Source organism: Bidens hawaiensis, unplaced genomic scaffold (genome assembly GCF_021521415.1).
Source record: "Bidens hawaiensis isolate Kalapana, Puna unplaced genomic scaffold, B.hawaiensis_p1.1 tig00021047_1, whole genome shotgun sequence".
NCBI classification, from domain to species: Eukaryota; Viridiplantae; Streptophyta; class Magnoliopsida; order Asterales; family Asteraceae; genus Bidens; species Bidens hawaiensis.
This window is the reverse complement of record NW_027493261.1, coordinates 214,518-237,364: the sequence shown is the minus strand read 5'-3', so window position 1 is coordinate 237,364 and position 22,847 is coordinate 214,518. Positions and strand designations below refer to the sequence as shown.

General features: G+C 29.8%; 2 protein-coding genes across 2 annotated transcripts in view; both read right to left on the bottom strand.

Moving 5' to 3' along the window:
• Positions 1 to 22,847, bottom strand: part of LOC143562706 (uncharacterized) — a 233,863-nt gene that overhangs the window by 148,297 nt on the left and 62,719 nt on the right. The window lies entirely within an intron of this gene.
• LOC143562676 (cytokinin hydroxylase-like) lies at positions 3,969 to 7,150 on the bottom strand. Its single transcript, XM_077050419.1, has 4 exons — positions 6,539 to 7,150; positions 5,976 to 6,205; positions 5,141 to 5,761; positions 3,969 to 4,519 (listed from the first exon to the last, which is right to left on the bottom strand). Exons 1-4 carry the CDS (start codon positions 6,813 to 6,815, stop codon positions 4,091 to 4,093), a joined length of 1,557 nt encoding a protein of 518 aa, XP_076906534.1. The 5' UTR covers positions 6,816 to 7,150; the 3' UTR covers positions 3,969 to 4,090.

Below are 22,847 nucleotides of genomic sequence, written 5' to 3'. Positions count from 1 at the left end.
TAATAATTTTTTATTTCATGCAAATACAATCTACAATATACAACCAAGTGGACGACCGCGTACTACGTAGATAACATCTAACGACTGGTCTATCTCATCGTACTCGGTCGTTGAACCAGTCAAACCCACGTGTCATACTTTTCACTTTCTTCATGCACATGCAAGTAACACTCCTTGTTTCTCTCTCATCCTCACAAACCCTAATTTCCTCTCTCTAAAACCAACATATCCAGAATTTCAACAACAAATTTAAGAACAACAAGATCATCGTAAAAATGTCCGGTCGGGCGGTCCCAAAAGACGAAATCGCCCTCGAAAAAGAATCCAAACATACCCACCAACCAAAATCCCAACTCCACCGCGGCATCCTCTCATTCCAACAACTCAACGCCCTCGCCATCGCCCTCTCTGCCTCAGGCACGGTCGCCATCGAAGCGTTCGGGTTTGTAACATTCTCATTCTTCTACATGTACTTCCTCTCAAAAGTCTCATTTCCCACCTTAACACTCTCACCATCACATAACCATTTAGTGTTTGATAACATTAGTAATAATATTAATCGCCTACTCAACCTCTACTCCTTTGCGGGTGCGGTGTTCGAGTTGTTTCTACCCGTAGCGTACATATTTGAAGGGATTATTGAAGGGGATAAAGAGGGGATTAAGGCGGCTACTCCACATGTGTTTTGCTAGCTAGTCAGTTGTTTTTGGAAGGTGTGGCTTATTCGGATCGGTTTTCGTTGCCCATGAGGGTGTTGGTGCCGGTTGTGTATAACTCGACGCCGGTGTTTACGTTGATGGAGTGGGTGAGGAGTGAGATATCGAAGGTTGAACAAGAGTTTCATGGGAGTAGTAGAAGGTTGGTTATGGGGAGGATATTAGCGGTGATTAATATGGTTTATTGGAGTCTTAATTTGTTTGGTGTCTTGTTGCCGTTTTATGTTCCTTTAGCTTTTAAGAGATATTATTCAGATTATCAAAAGAAAGATTGATATAATCATGACAACGTACATTATCAAATTTAGAGTTTTTTTTTTGTTTTGGATAATTAATTAGAATGTGCATGTAATCAGGGGCTATTGCCCTTCATGAAACATGGCCATGGCCGAGGCCGCTCTGATGTGGTGGTTGTCGGCCTCGGCCATGTTTCCTGGCTAATCGAGTTGTTATTGTCACTTGGGAAGATGAATGATTAAAGATGATGCAATCAAAATGAAAGTTAAAAATGGAACGTTTCCTTGCTAATAAGTTTTATGATTTGAAGAGTGAATACTTGCTTTTTGTTTTTTTTTTTCCTTCTGAAGATTTTTCATTGAAAGTTAAAAATGATTCAATTACAATAAAGAGACAAACATATAGAGAACTAATATAACCAAATCTCTGTATGTATGTGTCTCCACTTAACACTTGGGCATACGGTTGTTGCAACAAGCCAGCGACTTCCGAGAGTTTGAGCCGATAGTTGCACGATGACTTATCACTTGGACGTTAAACGAGTTTTCCGCTTGGACACGAATATATATGTCAAGAATGCTAAACTAAATTTAATAGAGAACTTAACTAAAGCATCCACTTAGACGTTCATAAACTGTCACATCAACGTCACATTAGATTCCAAACATTTCACTTCCTCGTCCACCCTCAAGTTTGCTGTTTGCAGCAACAAACCCCACTTACCGGACAAACGGCCACAACACAGACGGACGGCATCCACATATCTTGCGTTGTGAGTGCTCTTAATTTTGATGATGGGACGATATTTGTATAGTAAGCGGATGAATAAGCATCTAATAAATTAAAACTAGCTTTTTTGGCATAATAACAAGAAAGACTTTATGCGTGGTACGTAATTAATTAGTTGACACTTAACTGTTATGTGATAATGGAACGTTCCATTAAATTCTGATGATGCACGATAATGAAAAGTTATATTACATTTTTATAAAAGTGGTATTACTTTTATAATATTTACACACGCCCTCACATGTTTTATATTATGTTGTTTTGTTTTGTTGTATATATACCGAAGTGTGCTACCTCATTCTTTGTATTTGTATATAGATAGCGACTTACCAATGACGCATGATCATTTCATACGCTTTACACGTTTTTCATATTTCCTACTAGACCTTAATTTGCACTATATATAATATGTGAAAATAAAAGCATAAAAGAGTGGGCATTATTTCCACTATAAAGTGATCAAGTGTAGTCTATATACTATAAACATAAAATGATAGGAGAGGCAATCATTTCCCTAAAAAGAGTATGGGGCTACTAATAAGGTGTCACAATGATATAGTGCTATGTAAAGTGTGTTACATGTGCTTTTTATAATCTGCCTAAATTTAAATAAAAAAAAACTTTAAAAATTGGGAAAGAGTCAAAACTAAATTTAATGGTGTTTACTCTGTTTAGGTAAAATGTCATGGAAATAAGAACTTTTTTATAAATAAAAACCATTTATGATTAAACTAATGTAGTTCACTAGCAGCTTAACTTGTTTGCACATTTACCCTCCGTATACAAAGGAAATCCTATTCAATATATTTTGTACCTAAAAAGTCGGATGGGGGTGGTGATCACTTGAGGCCCGCTATTCATAGTTAGGCAAGCCTTACCGGTTGAACCAAATATTTTTTTTAAAAAATTAAATATAAATTCAAATTAAACAAAAAAAGACAACTTTTCATCAATTAAAAAAACTAGAATAAAGATTAAAAAAAACTAAAAATAGGATAAAACTAAAAGTTACAAATAAAGTTTGTTCATTTCGCCTTAGCTAACACGAACATTCGGCCTAAATGGTTTTCTTCGGACCCAAACTTTATTTGCTTGAACAGTACTCTATTTTTATTTATTTTATTAAAACTCTTTTATTAAAGAATGTTAAAGAGTAGGAGAAGAAATGTGTTTAAAAATATAGTGAGTTTGTTTATTATATAGAGTAAAAATATATATTTTTTCTTAAATGTTAAAAATCATTGCCCAACGTCCTCATTTTTCTATTTTGATTGTGATTGTGGTCACTGAGATTTGCCACCTTTGGGAGTTGAAAACACATGGGATGATGTTTCTTGACGACACTGGAGTGATGTAATGGTGTATTGGCTATGAAATCATATTTGAGCTTTGTGATTTGTTGTTTCTTTAAATGGACCCATGGCAATTAGTTTCTAACATTAGGCTTTCCTTGAGGTTTTAAACTTTGTGGGCTAGCTAATCCTTTTTCTATTTAAGAGAATCTTATATAGCCAAGCAACATGATAATAAAATCTTAAAGCATTCCTTAGATTAAACTTTGACACTTTTGCTTCTTTACTTCTTTTAGATATAGTGTACATGTTAATTAAGACCATTCGCAACAAAAAAACTAAAAAGTATACTTAGAAATGTAACATCTGTCACAAGTATAAAAATGTTACACTCCCGCCCAACTAGCAAATAGCTAGCTCGTGGCTAAACCATTAACAATTACGGACAATGAGGGATTTATTTACCCACTCAGTCCCATTAAACTTAATTACATTTATTATTATGACTAAAAAGAACCCCAAAAAAAACAAACTTAACATATAATCCAACAAAGAATGTTGAGGGTTATACTCTTACTTTAAAAAATTTATGCATTCCCCCAATGCCAAGTAACCATCTTTTTTTTCATTATAACCCCCCCCCCTCTTTTTATATAATTTAAACGGGCTCACCATAATTCAATTTTAGGCGTTCTTGTCCAAAACCGGCCACCAAAATAATTGTCAAAACCAAGAGCCAGACGGTAAGTAAAAAGTACGTGTTCGAAAATATAAGAAGACCCCATCTTAATAAGGACTTATTGTCGATGCTTTTGTATTCAAACATTATAATCGTACATGCTCATAAAAACTTTTAAACACTGTTATAATGTTAGAAATAAGAAACAAACATTATACATGGAATTCAGTTGCTTCCTTTTACAAACACTTCCATTTGACCTATCTTATTGACCTAACAACATATGCGCGGATGATAAAGTTACATGTACTCATATCCGTAGTAAGACCAATAATAATAAAAAACCTCTCTGGTAATCGGTAAGTACATGTATAAACCTATAACGGTTTCATAATCAGGGGTAAACCTTCCATAGGCCGAAGGGAAAGCATAACCGCGGGTAAATGGGTGTAATTTGGTGATAAGGAAAACGAAAACCTAGTTAGGATTAAGCTCAAAACAATTTTGTACTCCATTGCGCTTAAATTTCGACCCACACACATTCGACCTCCAAACCCAAAAGGCAAATATCCCATTTTGTTTTGGCACCCACCGTACAAGTCATTCTTGAACCGCCCGGGATTAAATTCATTGACATCTTCACCCCAAAACTCACGATCGTGGTGCATTGCCACTACATCAATCCATATGTTGGTGCCATCAGGGATTACAGATGCTTGGTTTACTCTAATGTCACCTCGTACTTGTCTTTGTACGTTTGGCGCCGTCGGATATAATCTCAAAACCTCATTCATCACCCATCCCATCTGTTGTCATAAAATATAATGATAAAAACAAATCAACATCTTCATTTGATATATAGTTGTAACATCAAAAGAAAAAAGAATTAAAATGTTATGATAAGATTATGTTTGTTTACTTAACATTATCTATAGCTAGCTTAACTAACATGTTACATGATATATCTATTAACATGACTTGTTTTAAATGGACACTTGATATTATTAAATTGAATTCCTTTGTTTGGCAAGATCTTATCGTAATTATACCATATATAGCAAAATATTTTATATTCATGTTGTACTTATCACTATCCACAGGTGATTTTATCAAACCTAACATCTAGCCTAACAATAATACAATAAAGAAAACAAATGGAACAAACTAAATAAACCTACTAATTTCTAATAATGATTATCAATGAGGGTGTTTTTAAAGTGTCTAAGATTTTGTTAATCAACATAGAGAGATTTAGTATTATTTAGAAATATTATCAGTATTAAAGACTGCAGTATAGATTGCTTAAAATATATCGAACAAGTGGTCAGTCATTGATTCAAATAACCATTAAAAAAACATAACAAAAACTAATGGGAAACCCTAGCATGTTACTATGTACTAACTAATAAGTGAATCAAACATGTTACCTTCTTTAGACGAGCAACTGTGGTTGCATCGATGTCACCATCTCCAATCACTTGTTTGATTTCTTCTCTAAGCTCATCTTGCCACATGGGGTGTTGTGCTAATAGCAATAAGCTCCAAGTGATTGCCAAAGCTGTGGTCTCATGCCCACCAAAAAAGAATGTTTTACATTCATCCACAAGCTCCCTTGTACTCAATGCCCTCCCTTTCTTTCCATCCACATGGTTTTCTGCCAACAAAACCCCTAAAAGATTTTGCTGTTCTTGACCACCACCATTTTCAGCCATCGATCTCTTTCGATCAACGATGATTGACAGAAGTAGGGCATCTATCTCTTTCCCAAGTCTTTCGGCTTCGAGATTTTGTCCCAAACACATGTATTTGCCAAAAGGCACGCCTACGTAACGGCTCGACTTGAATAGTGTCTCTTGCATTGCTCTTAGTTTCTTGAAAACAGTTCTACCGTTTTCGTAATTCATTCCAAAGCTTGTTTTTGCAATGATTTCACCCGCCGTGCTTATGATTTCTCGTTCTATTTCGATCTCTGGTTTCCCATTGTTAATCAAATCCGCCCATCGGTCAAGCATGCTTCTTGTTGTCTCTACCATCATGCTTGACATTGCCTATTAATTAAACATGTACAATAATATTAGTATGATTAGAGATAGTAATAACAAGTACTAAAATCTATATAACCTTATTTAATTATTTTTTTTCTGGTTAACATTCATTGGTCGACGTACATTTTCAATATCTGCTAACTAACGAGATCAGTTAAATCACAGACATTCAAAAGATTACGCAGGAAACCAGTGATAGCAAGATATCAGACTGTACCTTGAGGTTAGAAGGGGAGAATGCAGGAGTGATAACATGACGATGGCGAACCCAATCATCACCTTCAACCATAACTAAACCATCACCAAACATGGGTTTCCTATCGTTCTTGAAAACATTTGGTTTTCCCCAGCTTTTCCCCATAACCCCAGACGAAATCTTCTTCAAGAACTCCGGATCAGCAATGTACAAAAAAGCCTCAGTTCCTAGCCAATACATAAACACCTTCCCTGCAAAATCAAGAACAGTAAACCCTAAGTTAATCAACACATGTTTATACAACTTGTAATTGGTCATGTCTGTTTTCTTGCGTCTAAAGTTGTGAAGCTACTTAGTAGTCGTGTAAAACAAGTCATGAATAGTAATATTTTAACCCCAGGATTTATGAATGTAATTTGAAAAAAATTAGTTTTGCTAACGCCTAGCGCCTAGTGGTACAACTTGTTGACTGCTTACTTTTGACGTAAACACTAGTCGTAAATTGAATGAGATCGTGAATAGAAGGTGTATCACTAAAAAAAACAAGGCTAACTTATAATGACAATAATAAGAGATTTAATTACCATATAATTTTTGCCATTGAGCGAAAAATGGGAAAACACTGGAATGAATATCATTCGACACAGTCGAAGACAACAAACGAGTTTTGTTCTTCATGGTCTTCTTCATCTCGACGATGTTACCTAACGGGAAACTTGGAGGGGGACCCGAAAAGCCATTACTAGCGAGCTTTCTGTAAGCTCTAATGGGCAAAACCCAACAAGAATACAAGACCCTCCATAACATAAACGAAAAACATGCAGCCATTGCAAAGATAAGAGCTTGAATTATATTCTCCATTGATCTGTTTGTTGTAAGTTAGCTAGGTAGAATATAAAAATGGGAATAATATGTTGTTTGATTATGTTGAAAGATGGCGAATGGTGTTGGATATTTATAGGCAAATATGAATGGAACGTATAAAGTTTGACCGAAAATGGCCACCTGAAATAAGGAATATTGAATGAAGAATTTGAATATGCGAAAATAATATAGAATAGACGGTGGTCACACTAAATATAAAATACTTTTGCACTTTTTAATTCCTTCCGTCCAAGTAGTTTTCGTTACACGGTTTAAAAAGGGGAAATAGACGTACCCTAGCTAAATGCCATTTACCACTCAAAAGAGATTATTGCTTGCTAAACTATGAAGTTTTTAAAATTTCTATTTTAATTCCGTTGGACTTGACGGTTTTAAGTATGACAAACGGCGGTTTTTTAATCCTGTTATTTTCATCGTATTCAACTAAATATAGACAATTTTCACTAAAATCTAAAACTATGTCGCGTCTCGCCAAATATTATTGGATCTAATTACTAAATATTGTTGAAGTTTACTAAAATGTCATCGGAGATCCCATAATTACCGTCGCCTCATAATTAATACTCTTGGACCTCAAAAGATAGTTATGTCGTTTCACAACAAATACCATTGGATCGACGGTTTTTCTGACACGCGATGTGATATAATTTGAAAAAAACTGGGTTATGGCAAACCAAACTTCGAGATCGACATTTTCAGAACTTTTTGATCTAATGTACAGTCTTTTGACCTTGATTGGTAAATGGACACTTTAAGGATTTTCTCTTTCGAAAATTGATAAGTAATTTAATTTACATTAAAAACCCATGTGATAATATAAAATAAAAAGTATATAATAAATCTAGGGGTGTACACATAACAAAAATAATTGAACCGTAACTGAAGCAATTGATGTAAGAGAACCAAAACCGAGCTCAATAAAAAAACAAATTTGGTTATATGTTTTAGTTTAGTAAGAATTACCAATAGATGCACTTAGAGAAATTTTAATCACAACTTAATAAACCATTTATTGTATGGAAGATAAAGCAGTTAGAAAACTTCAACATGCTCATTGAATATTGGAGTTTGATGTAAAACCTAAATAGATTATAGGAAAATCATATTTCAATTAAAAACAATACAAACAACAAAGTGCAGAGAAAATGAAAATGACAATTACAATAACGAATAATACATGAGAACCGATCATTAGCGTAGAATAAATAATTTACCGGAAATATGGAAAAGAAAGTCAGCAGAAATGACTAAATCGCAAGAGAGAGAAATAAAAATGAATTTTAAGGTATGTAATGTTAAGCTTTATATAGTATGAATGGGGTGATTTGACATTAATAAAAAAGGAAATATGTGACATGACATCTAGTTGGTATCTAGGTGGACACCCTAAAATGATGTCATGTAGAACTATTGTATTGCTTTAATATAGTAGTAAATAAAAATATCAATAAGTGACGACATAAATATAAAAAATATCAATATACACAACCATATTAAAATGAGCGACAACATAAATCTAAAAATTATCAATATACACAACCAGATTTAGTAATAGTAGAAGAAAAACAATGCACTCTGGTAATTAAGTTTTGTTAATTGAATGAAGGATAATAATCCACAATATATAGAATGTATCAAACATCTTCTGTTAAAAGTAATAACTTTAGTTATACGTCTATGTTTTGTTTTAGTGTTCCATAATATTTTAAATATATGAACATTAAAAATATTGAAGGGAAAACATAAATAACATATCTTGCAGTAAAGAATAAGAAAATTATTAATTAACTTGAGACGTCATAAAATAATAGAAAATGAGCATTGGAACAGTGTATACAGAAACTTCAATATTGTTTATGACAGTATGAGTGAATAATAATCCTTCATTTTATAAGAAATACAATTCCATAATGATTAATTTAATAAACCATAATTTTTTTTTAATCGGTATATGTAAGGAAGTGCAATAAATACTAATATTATGATATATCATCATTTATTTCGCACATGATGAAAAAAAATTTAAAAACACTACCATTAATTTAGCTGGACAAGAAAATTAATTGATTGACTGCTCATGTTTGGAATATATTATTTTGTAATTTAAAATATTGTTTGAGTTAAACAAAAAGAATGCATAAATTAATTAAGCATGTTAATAAAAAGTCATAACAAACATATTAAAACTAACGCTCTAATTTATTGACCATAATAATGTATTTAAAGATAGTTAATGCATTGACTGTGATTTAAAGATAGTTAATGTATTGACTATGATTTAAAAACATTTAATATGAAATAAGAATTATTTAAATGTGAAAAAAATTAAGAAGACTTGATATTTTATTTTCTTTTTGAATAATTTAATTATGAAAAAAATCAAAGAAGTGTTTGTTATATATGAAAGCAATAGGGTTTGACAAATGAGAAAATGCCATGTGTCCAAGAACTCTATCTTTTAATAGTATAGTTAGATCAGATTTTTTAAATATAAATTTGAAATAAGTAATTAACAACATATTAAATTGGTCAAAATTATGTGTATTTAATATAACACATATTAACTTTTCAGTATAATCAAAAGTAAATTATTTAAACTTCCTATATTCATTAAATTTGTCATTTATGCTAATTAAAAATTGGTCAAATTTAAAGGATGGAAAGTTGTTTGACATTGAAAATTATTAAAAACTTCAAAAGATTGTTACAAAAGTGGTTAATTTCGGTTTAGAAAAAAAATAAATAAATGTAAATATTATTATAAAAAACTTTCCATTTGTTTATATAAGTTTACTAACTAAACAATATACTATTAACTTTTTTTAATTATCACGAAATTATTGTCAAGACTCTAGCATCATTAACTTATTTAACAATAAATTCATTAGATAATTCTTTTTTCAATTTTATACATTAATCTTGACATTTATGCCTAATGAAAAATTAGTCAAATATAAAAGATGGAAAGTTTTTATTTTCTGTTTATTTATTAGTTTACTTTTTAATTTCACCATAATAATATAGACGAATCGGTAATTCTTGCCATTTATGCCTAATTAAAAATTGATCAAACATAAAAGATGTAAAGTTTATTGAGATTGGAGAATATTAAAACTAAAAAAGAGTGGTCAAATTCGGTTCTTAAAAATTGAAATAAATTAATGTATAAATGATTAGAATGTATCATTAAATTAAAGATTATGAATATTTTAAAATAAAAAAGCAATTATAGTAAATATATAAGATTTTCTAAATATAAATTTGAAATAAGTAATACACCACATATTAAATTGGTCAAATAAATTAATGTTTTTTAATACAAAACTTATTAACTTTCAAGTATTATCAAAAGTAAATTATTTAAAATTTCCGGTATATATTAAATATGTCGTTTATGCTAATTAAAATTTGGTAAATATAAAAGATGAAAAGTTTGTTGAGATTGAATACTACTAAAAACTAAAAAAAATTGTTGCAATAATGGTCAATTTTGAATTTTAAAAACAAAAATAAATAATTGTAAATATTATTATAAAAAACGTTCGATTTTTTGGAAGTTCAATAAATAACTGTTAAAACTTTCAAGACAAGGTTCAAAAATTTAACACAGAAAAAATAAAGATTGTTATTCATATAAAAATGAAATAATTTACATGAATTGTCTAAGCTACATAAAATAAAAAATGATAGAAAAATAATAACTAAAATACATTAGTAATGACCAAAACAAACATAATCAAACTACTTTTCATCAAATATTTTTTCCATGCAATTAGCCAATCTACAAATTTGGGTCGCCATAAACTGAAATTATTTAAAATAAATTAATGTTAGATATACTGAAATATTAAAAAACAAATTAGTAAGAATTATCAATTGATGTAATCAGAATAATTAACATAATAATTTCGATAAGAAAATAAATTAACAATATTTTCGTATATCTCAAAACCTTGGGAACGCATGGCTTCCTTGCATAGGCTTGCATTCTGTAGCTCTGCCACATTATCATTAAGATTAGTAAATAATTGTATGAATATTAAAGTAAATGAATGAATGTGTTAACAATACCATCTCGTCTTGAACAATCATTTCGATGGACCAATCTTGGCCGGGCTTTGAGTTGTCCTTCAGCCGCCAAAGTCGCAAAATACGAACCTTTAGGATACACTCACTGTTAAGAACATCGAGTTTGTTCAACATGGTGATATTGGTTGGCTCCATCTAGCTACAAAAATTTAACAAAAACACCAAAAAATAAAAATTAAATAACAACACTTTTAATCCTCAAAAATAAAATACGAAAATGGAAGATATATAACAAACAAAAACTAAAAACCTAGGCACAAAGCTACTCGATTTTATTTAAAAGGCTTTGCTGGTGTAAGCTTTGGTGTATGAAATGTACATATATATAGGATATGAATTAGGGTTATCGAAAATTATACAAGGAAGGTATAAATGTAATTGATTATAAACATAAATTTATGAAGTTTTGACAAATTTAAAAAAATAATAGTAAGAAGGAATAGAATTGATATATTAATTAATGGATTTTGAAATAATATTCAATCTTACAAAATGATCAAGATTCGAAATACCAATATTATATTTTCAAATGTTTTAATTTTATGTAATGGTAGACATGTAAAATAGCATGTTACATAATGTAAAAATGTAAGTTACTAATAATATAGTATGTATTGTAATTGTAATTCATATAAGGTGTGAAATTAAAATTTGTCTATATTTTTATATTGAAATACGCTTAAATAAGGTGTAAAATAGAATGTTACATAATGTAAAAATGTAAGTTACTAATAATATAGTATGTATTGTAATGTAATTGTAATTCATATAAGGTGTGAAAATAAAAATTGTCTATATTTTTATATTAAAAAAAATTGCAGTAATTGTAGTAAATAAAACCGAGAAAAAGAAAAACAATAATGGTCAATGCTGGATAAAAATTCATACATACACCTTTATTATTAAAAAATAATAGTCAATGAAATTGTATTTTAAATCTTAAAAGTAATTGAATGTAATTAAATCAGTGGGTGAATGGGTCAATGGGTCAAGTAAGGTAATTATAGAAAAAATTAATGATTGTTAATTAAATAAAATTGTAATCCAAATTTAGACCATAATTTAGTCAATATTAATTAATATGGGAGGGAATATCAAAATTTAAATTTAAAATTTTGAATGATAGGAAGGAGGGAATATCATAATTTAGTCAAATATAGACTTGGTGTTACAAATCCGTAAATTAATCTTTCCTTAATACACAAAATTTAAAATTTTACAAAGCATAATTAAACCTTTCCTTAATACACTTGGTCATCCTTTCCTAATATCCTTAATTTACTATTGAATTTGACTAATTTAATCACCAATAATAAATTATTTTAACAGAATTAACATATTTTATATCGCTATATGTATATATTATATAGTAAGTCCTTGACCACAAACATATAGAGGCCATGAAGAATAACATATATTAAAAAATAGGTTAGTTCAAAATATGTTAGTCTAATAGATAGAAGCCTTTGGTGTATGAAATCAACCAAAGATATAACAAAGGTGGTGAATGAAATAAAACAAAAATAATAAAATTTTCAATTTTTTTTTAATATTTTGAATTCAAACTATAGATACGAATTAAAAATATTCAATTAAATATAATATTTTGTCTTCTTATTTAATTAATATAAGTTTACACTTTTAGCTAAATGTAATATCAATTAAAATTAAAAGGAAAGATTTCAAAATAATAATTCAAGAGCATTAATGAATCTTAATTTAAATTATTATTGGTTTATTTTATTCACTTGGAAATTAGAGAAGACCTTTATATAAATGTAAACTATGAGAATCAACCAATATGAAGGGAGGATTTTGACATAAAGCCTATTGCTTTAATAATATAGTTAGATATATTATTATTAGTAGATAACTTGCAGATACTTTCAATAATATCTTCTCTCAAATTATTGTTTTTATAACTTGTAATCTTCATAACTATCTATTTAAAGTTTTTTGTTTATTTAACTTATATAATAACAACACACTTTGTTTGGATTTTTTTAAAAGTTTATTTTAACGTATAACAAAATTATGTAAAGTTCAGATCTAGCTTGTAAACATTAAAAGCGAGGTAGCTATAGAATAGAGTACTTATAATGGGGAAAGGGACACAACCCGCCGGGATCCAACAAACATACAACAATCGTTCGACAACTCACTGCAACCCGTTAGAACCTGGCAAGCATCTAACCCTTGGCGGCGACGTTCCAACCTCCCGCTTGGTTAACAACCTCTCTTTTTCTCCTCTCCAACGTCAAATGGCCTCTCTCTCTCTCTCTCTCTCTCTAGGTATTACAACTCGATTTCAAGGGTTTCAGTGACTGCTTGTGGGATTGGCAACGATGTTCCCGCGTGACCCATGTTACCCCCAAACACCACTACCCACAACAGGATCGTCTCCGAGATTTTTAGTACCTAGGCCGAGCTGAAATAAAAAGGTTCGCAAGCCTTAATGAATAACAAAATATACAAGATAATTTTTATAAACGACGATTAATGATATAACAATAAACATAGAAAATATGTAGTATTAATGTAATACCCCAATTTCCGAAACCTTAGAATTAAATACTTATACGATTTATTAATACAAAATTTATGAGATTAATTAATATAGTTATTTTAATGTATACTTAATTTTTTGAATTTTAAAGGATTTTTTATGTTGTTGAAATAAAAGTTAATAAGTTTAGAGTGAAATGTAACTAAAGCAAAACTAAAAGAAGTGAACATGTAAATAATATGTTTAATTGCTATTTCTTTCATTCTTTGAAACTTAAGTCATCATCTCCACATTAACGTCGCTTGATTTCCGGCAAAGATTTTCCGGCGAGTGTATTTCCGACTGTTTTAAACAACATAATTAATGGTTGCATCAACCGATTGACGACGTCGATTGACTCGGATTCTTTACTGAAAAATATATACACATAGATAAAAGTTTTGGCCCTTCAAAATTACGTGCTCGGCCGAAGATGCAGCTCACACACCCTCAGGCCAGCTCTGACTCGCAAACACCACCACCTCCCTAAATCAATTTTGTTATTCGAAAAGTAAAAATTACTTTATATATAAAAAAAGAGAAGAAACTCGTTTTTTTCACTTTGTACTTTTTGATGAATATGTCTATGATATCTTTTATATAACGGCGGATGTCAATGATATGCAACCGTCCATTTGGATTATTATGCAAGTGAGTACGTGTACGAGGCTATAATATAAAGTTGACACGTTCCACATTTTTCAAATGTTTCTTTTGGTAAAAGTTAAAAGTGAAGTGGCCACAAGTAAACTCTTCCGTAAGCATACTCCGACCAATACTATGTTGTCAAGGACTTTGCTTGTATCCAAATTTTGAAATTTTAGATATATTTACTGTTTTCATATTTTTCACGTTAAAATCTATTTTACCGAATCTCACTTTAAGGGCCGTCTTCGATAATTTATATGTCTTGATCGAGCCGAAATTAAAGTGTCCGTAACCTCTAACAAGTAACGAAATATTATAAGCAAAAAAAGTTTTAGGCCTTATGTAAATGGGTTTTTTGTTTAGTTTAAACAATTATATTTTTAAATGGGCTTACTTAGTTATTATTTAGGTTGTGTTTAAAAATAAACTTAAAAATGTCTCAAGTGAGACTACAACTTGCAACCTTTGGATTAGAACTCGTACCCCTTTAGACTGTCCGGTGTGGATCTCGGTTTGCCGCTCAACGGCTGACATGGCAAGCGGTGTCGGCGGCAAACACCACCCCGGAGTAGTCGGTGCCGCTCAGCGGCAAAGTTTTGGTTGAAATTTCGCCGCCCGTTTCCCTGCGGCAAAGTTATTACTGTTGTTGAGCTTTTTTTCTTTCTTTTTATTTTAGTAAACTAGAGCTTGAGTTGAAGGTTTGGTGAATGGTAAGTTACAAGAGGTGTTTTGATTTTTGAGAAGAAGAAGAAGGAGAGAGAGGTTACAGAGAGTGATGATTGGGAGTTAGGTGTGTTATCTATTTTTTTATATTTTTAATTGAATTGTACTATTTTCATATTAATATAATATGGAATCATAAGTTGGATCTGGCTCAATGGTAGAGCACTCACTTTACTAGTGAGAGGTAGGGGGTTCAAACATCACTATCACCAACTTATATGGGAGATATGAGGGATGACCATGGCTTGCCAGGGTTCGAGTCCTGATCTCACATGGTTTTACCGGCTCCTCGCTGTCGTACCATTAGGTGGGTGTGGGGGTCAGGTTTTATCCGGTGAATCCCTCAATAGGGTGGACCGCTAGGGGCTTCGTCCGTCCGGAATAGTGGCCGGCTCGGGCTGCCTTTGGCCAATAGGGGCCGCGTACGAAGTACCCGGCGTTACTTAGTTGGTCGTTCAAAAAAATATAATATGGAATCTATTTAATATTTTAAATGTATATATTTTTATTATAATTTATTAAATATGATGTATTTTTAGTTTAACTTATTAGATACAATGTTTTTAAATATATAAAAATATTTTTGTTTTTATTGTATTATAGTATAACTTTATAATTAAAATTAAATTAATTTTAATTATATTAAATTAGTCTAGACTTAGTTATATATATATATATATATATATATATACTATATAATAAATAAAGCTTTCTAATGTCACATGTCATCACCAAAATTTTCCTTACAAAATTTTCCCTCTTCTCTTTCATATTAAATACATTTCTCTTTTTTATTAATAGTTTTATATTTCATTTTTTTCTTTTTAATCTTTCATTTTATTTTTTTAATATTTTTGTCTTAATTTAACAAATTAAATACGAACATCAATATGTTATTTTGTTTTATATAAATATATTATATTGGTTATTAATATTAGGTATTTATAAATAACCAATTTTCTCGTTGATTGTGAGTAATGATTGCAAAAATTAAGGTTTTAAATATACTATATATTAGTTAATTAATATTAAGGTATTTTAGGAAATGATATTGTTGGATGAATAGACAAGATTAACTTAAATTTAAAATTTTAATAAACTTTAACTTATTAAATATATATGATTGTTTACTAAATTACAAGTTTTTTTCTTTCAAACCCTTAAAAGACAAATTCACTATTGATGTATTACAGTGTTTATGTTAATTTAAACGAGCGGGTTTCTTTAACATGTTAAAGTATCAAACATGGTTCAGGTCAAAACAATTTATGATTAGAATGAGTTCGGTCACGTGTTGGTTTAAAAAGTAACCATTTACAACTTCTTTTTTTAATTGATTATTTAATCAACTCATCATTTACATTAAGTTCATTATCTTAAAAATTCACAAAAATATAAACACTAGACTACATGTTTTGGTTTTCAGATGGATAAGACAACTTCTTATCTTTGGAATACAAATGTTAGACATTAGCACACTGTGACATATTGACTTTGTATATCCTTTTATTATTGAAGATTTCAAAGATATAGATATCTTTAGTGAACGTGTTGTACTCACACCAAAGAATGAGACCGTTCAAGAAATTAGCAAACGTTTGTTATCCATGTTTTCGAGAGATGAAAATATTACTATTTTTCAGATGGTATTTATCAGACATAAAATGATATGTTACAAGAAAATATTAGTTTCCTGATGTTTTAAATGACTCAAAATCTAAGGTTTAGGTTAGTCCTAAAAGCCGATGTTGAAGTGATGTTGCTTAAAATATTAACTAAAAAATTGGTATATGCAATGAAACTAAACTAAATATGAAAATACAATATGATAACCGTGGTACAGAAGCTGAAATCATATCGAAAAGTAATATTGAAACTCATACTTCTATTCTTAAAAAAAAATCCTACACCTTTAGCTAAAATAATTAATTTCAAAGAATGAAATTATCACATTATTTATTTATTCATTATTGCAATTAAGATTAATAAAAACTAATGTCAATCATTATAGATAGTTGGTTTGTTTCTTAGACAATTTATTTTAGCTTATGGTCAGTTATTTATTGTATTATCTAGAGTTAAAAACAGAAACATTGTGAAACTACTAAGTTTTGATATAGAAAATAAGGTTATAAATAAAACTACAAATATTGTGTATAAAGAAATATTTGAAATTTATGAATTTTGTAACAACTTTTTATTTCCATATTGTTTATCATGTAATTTATTCTACCATATATTATATATTTATATTTGTCGAAGATATTTGTTGTATTTTACATTGTGTTATCATTTGAATAAATTTATTTATTTAACCTGTGTGCTACACAGGTAGCTAACCTAGTATATATATATATATATATATATATATATATATATATATATATATATATATATATATAGTTTTAGTTGACAAAGTAAGGAAATGGTAAATTGGTAACCATTTCAATAATATTATTGAAGATGGTGGAATGAAGTGAAGTGTGATGTGGTGCTGATGTGGCACTGTGAAGTGGGAGGTAAAATGGCATGTATACCCTATAGCCTTACCACCAAACCAACCTAGTTATTGTATAAATAGAGTAAAACACTAAATAAACATATTTGTTTTTTCATAAATAATATATATATATATATATATATATATATAATTGTGCCCCCGAAAATCAAGTGCCCCGTCCGGTCGCCCACATCGCCCTATGCCCGAGCCTCCCTTGCTCACTTTATATAGGTATACTAGTTTTTAAACCTATGTATTATACGAGAATTGTTAAATAATAAAAATAAATAAGGTCCGTTATTGAAATAAAAGTAAAAAAGAAATGTTTATGTAATATAAACAATAAAAAGTCTAAAATCTCAACTTTATAAATTTCAGAAAATCTCTTTATATCCAACATTTGTTGTTTTATCATAAGTATTCTTATATTAACAATTTTAGACACTGTCTGCTAGTTATCCTGCATAATGCAACATATATTGTCAATGGGGAAAAACTGGACATCGAAATAACAAACCAACTCTAGAAAAATATTGTTCTTGACTATTTTTACTTGTTTAACATTAATATTTCTACTCGTTTGATCTTTCATCAATATTTACTTTTAATTTATTGACTACTTTATAATCCAATCGTCTAAATGGTTTTTAACTCATTACCCATGAATAGCTAGGATAAATAATATGAGATATTAGAAGATTATAAGGAAAAATTGAATATTTTATAAGACAATTGTGAAAATAATTTCGACTCATGACCCATGAATAGCTAGGACAAATAATTTGAGATATTAGAAGATTATAAGGAAAAATTGACTATTTTATAATATAATTATCAAAACAATTTTAACTCATGACTCATTAATAATTAGAAAAAGTGAATGAGATTAGATATTAGAATATTATGAAAAAATAATTATGATAGAATTAAATATGAGTCTAACAGTTAAGTCTCACTATTTTATACTTTGTTAAAATAGTAAAATAAGATAAGATATAAACAAGTAATTAACTAGGGTGTGAACATGCTGAGATACCCATTATTTGAAAAAGTAAAAATAAATGATAAAAGTCAAATGTTTTTAATTTTTAATATGAGTTTGTTATTGTTTATAAATATATTAAAATCATTTTAATTAAACTTTCTTACTGCAATTGTTTTAACATGGTGTTTAACATTTACATATGGTATTTTGAGCTGTCAGGATTTTTCGTATGATGTTTCACATATGAACATCAATAATGGTCTTTTTTTTGTATAGGACGGGAATGATATATATCGACAAGCTATACTACATATAATAGACTTATAGGCAAGTGTAACTATTAAAATGTAATATATTATTGATACGTATCTTGTATCAATCTGTGGACGTCAATGCAGTAGTGGCCCAACAATTTTGGTGGCCTAAAGCGAATAAAATTTTTTATGACTTTTTCAAAAAAATCGGCTCGTAGTACTTGTCATATTTTTATTCAGTCTGCTTCACAATAAGCTAAATATAAAACCAAATTTGTTTAATTTATCTTTAGACACTCTATTTTGTAACATAAACTAGTGCACTACATTGACATATTTTTTTTGGAATAAACCAACAAAAATGTGAATGCGTCACTGTATTGAAATACGACATGAAAATAACTTGACTGGAAGATAATGAAAAACATTTTGTAGATGACACTACACATATTTGACAATTTTAGCACGAGCATGTACACACATATCGTCTTAATTTAGAGAAAATAAATATGATATCTAATATAATGATATGTTGAATTTTAATCTTTTATAATCTCTAAATAATTTTGGCTGAACTACAATAGTTATTGAATAAATATTTGTTTTAAAGAAATCAAATGTCTTTGAAGTAGTAGAAAAAAATGGTGAATTAATCTTAACAAGAGAAAATTAAATTATATAATATTAGACAATACTAATATGGAGAATTGTTCAAACTATTCAAAATATACTGAAGGAAAAAAAACAAAATATATAGTAGGGAATGAGGTTCGAACCAAGGCCTTCTGGATTATTATATATGAGTTACTTTTCCAGTAGAGCACAACTACATTGTGTACATTCGAAATCAAATTAAAACTTTTATATAAATTATATATAGCTTTTTTTAAATTTGAGGCTTTAAAATTTATGGGGCCTAAAGCTTTTGCCTTAGTTTGTAACATATTTGGGCCGGCCCTGCGTCAATGCAGCTTCTGATACCAATGCTTTATCGATATCTAGTCTATCAAATAAAGTTGGTTTTTAAGAACTAAAGACAAAATAAATTACTAAAACAATTAGAAAACTAAGAAAATTGAAAAGTTTTAGAAGAAATAAATAGGAATAAGAAGCACAAATGTGTTAACTCCTCTTGAACATGCAATTGACTAATGGAACAACCATTGTTATGACACTACTATACCACTTAGCAGAATTTTGCTACATATGTCTAATCCTATAATGATTTAAGAGTCTAGGGATTTATCGCCCCCACAAAATCCTAATGACTAAAGTATGAAGTGCAAATGTGTAAAATACCAAAGTGCTAAAATTGACTGAATACCTATTGTTTAATCTCACAATATGAAATTATTAATACCATGTATAATATTAATTAGTTCTAAATTATGAAACAAATTAATTCTGGTTTTATTAACTAATGACTAATTAGAAAATTCCAGATCATGAATAAACAAATCTTTGTTGTTCCTCAAAACTACGATTTACTAAACAATGACCTTGTCGGCTTATAACACACACAACGATTAAATAAAATTATTATGAAAGGAAAACATATATGCAAATCAGATTTCGGCACCAAAATTTATCAATTAACATGTCTAATGAATTGCCCTAATTCATTTAATCAAGATTAAACAACACAGGAATCATTACTTTGACACGCGGGAGAATCTAGCATGTCATGATCCAAAACAGTCACATAAACAAATGATGAGTGGCAATTATAACATATGAATGTTTATCAACATAATCAAACATGAATTTTACTAAAATCAGCATGACTCATAGCATAAGTCAAATCAAAAAGTCAACACATGTTCAAGGTTTGTTTAACCTTAAGTGATTAACGGTAATTAGCCTACAATCGTGCTAGAAACAAATATTAAAGTCTTAGAAATTGTTTTCAAACTGAATAACAAATGATCAAGACTTGAATCAATGTTTATAAAGAAGAGCACCAAACGAAATGAACAAATCAAGCTAAAAGCTTTCGTCGAAGAGTTTCAAGCCTTTAATCCATGTGATTTTATCGCCTCCTTCTCCTCCATTATTGACTAAATCTATTGTATGAGGTTGTGCTATACAAACAATATAAGGATCCAAACGAACCACATTGACTTTAACTTGGCCAACGTTTCTAAATTGTTGTCCTTGAACCCCCAACAACGTTCACCTCGTCGAGATTCCCCCATTCATGCTCCAATCCTCATTCGTTCATGCAGATTCAATAACAAAATATTCTACAAAAAACTTATAAATTCGCAACAAAACCGTTTTAAAATTCAAACTCACAATTCATAAGTTTGTTTGCGCGTTTTCATGAGCTTTGTTTGGTTTACTTAAAGGTTAAAACCGACTAAATTATTCGTGATGTTCATTTAGCTAATGACTAAGCCGATAACACTCACAATTCCAAATTTAACGCCAGACGGATTAATCCAGTCTGGGTTTTTAACGAAAGTTGACTTTCCTACGATAGCTGAAGTTCAAGAGATGCATGAGAAATGCCGAATGCATGGTTGTCATGTTGATATGTCTTCATGTGGAGTGAAGATACGCATTACGTGGATCGTAGGGTTGACTGCCCATTGAACGTGTGCTTAACACGAGTAATTTGACTATAATAGAAAAGTGGGCTGTGGGCCTAATGGGCCAGGTAGTTTATCCTTATGAAACAAAGGATGTGGGGCCCGGTATAAGTTGCCAAATCCTATCCAAGTACCAAGATATAGAAATCTAGTGGCTGTAGACTGTAGTTATAAGTTATCAGATGTTCTTTTTTTTTTTCTCTTTTTTATTTTAAATCAATGTTGTAAAAGTAAGTCTACAAAGTCGAGTACTCGCTACAAGGTATGGTGTCGATGAGAGTTTCTTTAACTCCGCCTAGGTACTAAAAATTGTTCAAATGTGGTCAATATTTGCCAGAATCACTAGTTGATTAACTTGGATCTATTTTCACTTAAAAAATACAACATAATTCGTATTTCAATAATATTAAAAAATGAATATCATTTTTTTAATTAATAATTAACATTTTTTAGAATAATTTAGTGTTTAAAATATATTTCTCTTATTTATATTGATATTCACTTATTTTGTTACAAATATTAGTAAACTTATGATACTTGAAATATATATATTACCCAAAAATTAATTTTCTTTATATTTATCATGTCCGAGAACTCTCCGAGTACTCCGAGTCCAGGGTGAAGGTCCCATACCCTCCAAGGTTTGTTTTTTCAGAAAGAACCAAAAAATGATCGTGAAGGTCCCATACCCTCCAAGGGGGTCGGCCGCCTAGCGACTTTTGCAACATTGTTTAAAATATAAAACGTAGTTAAAACTTTTTATATAGAAATAACTTTTTAATACTTTAGAGCTTAATTTGTTACATAACGAAATGAAGTACAATGATGTACAAAGGACCGTGATGGACTAGTTAAATTCCAAGTTAAAACATGGTCTTCTATTTTATGCTAGATAAATAACTTATTAAATACATTTTATTTTCAAAATTAAAATTTGAGTTATCTACTCGGATGATCACTGTGGTATGCCTATATTGCAAGCGTATTATGATCTCGATCCAAGTTTTTAGAAACGGAAAAAAAGGGCACGGATAAAATTTTCGACTTGTCATGAAAGTGTTTAAGTAGCATGCAGGTTATTTCTTTGTTAGTTCGGAATGGTGTTCTTGTAAAAATACTTTTTATGTAATAATTTTTTAAGAAGTGTAATTATTAATTCATAAAATATAGGTGAACCACTAGAGAATCAAGAATGATTATTCGAAGGCCCAACGTTCAAAGAACTAGAGAAATCAATTTTAAAACACAGAAGGATATAACCAAAGCCCATAGGCATACCCCAGTTTATCTGCTAAACTTTTAGCCCATGGGCCATGATTCATTTACACCAATTGGCCCATCCATTGACAATTGATGATTTGATGCTCTAACAAATTCTTAAATCCTGTATTTTATTGTTTTTTATAAATTTTAAATCAATTGATACCGGTACTATTTTATCGTAGTCGACATAAAGGGCTTCAAGTCCTCAACCAAGACACATATACTTGTACGGCTGTACCTAAGTTGGTAAAGGTAAAATAGGAAAAATAGAGCAAGAAAGTAAACAATTTTTTATATTAATTTCAGTTAATACTTTTTAGTTAACTACAAGTGTTACTATTTTTGTATTTACTTCAGACTTTGCATACTTGTTATCGATTTAAGCGGAATTGAATCAAATTGATTATGAA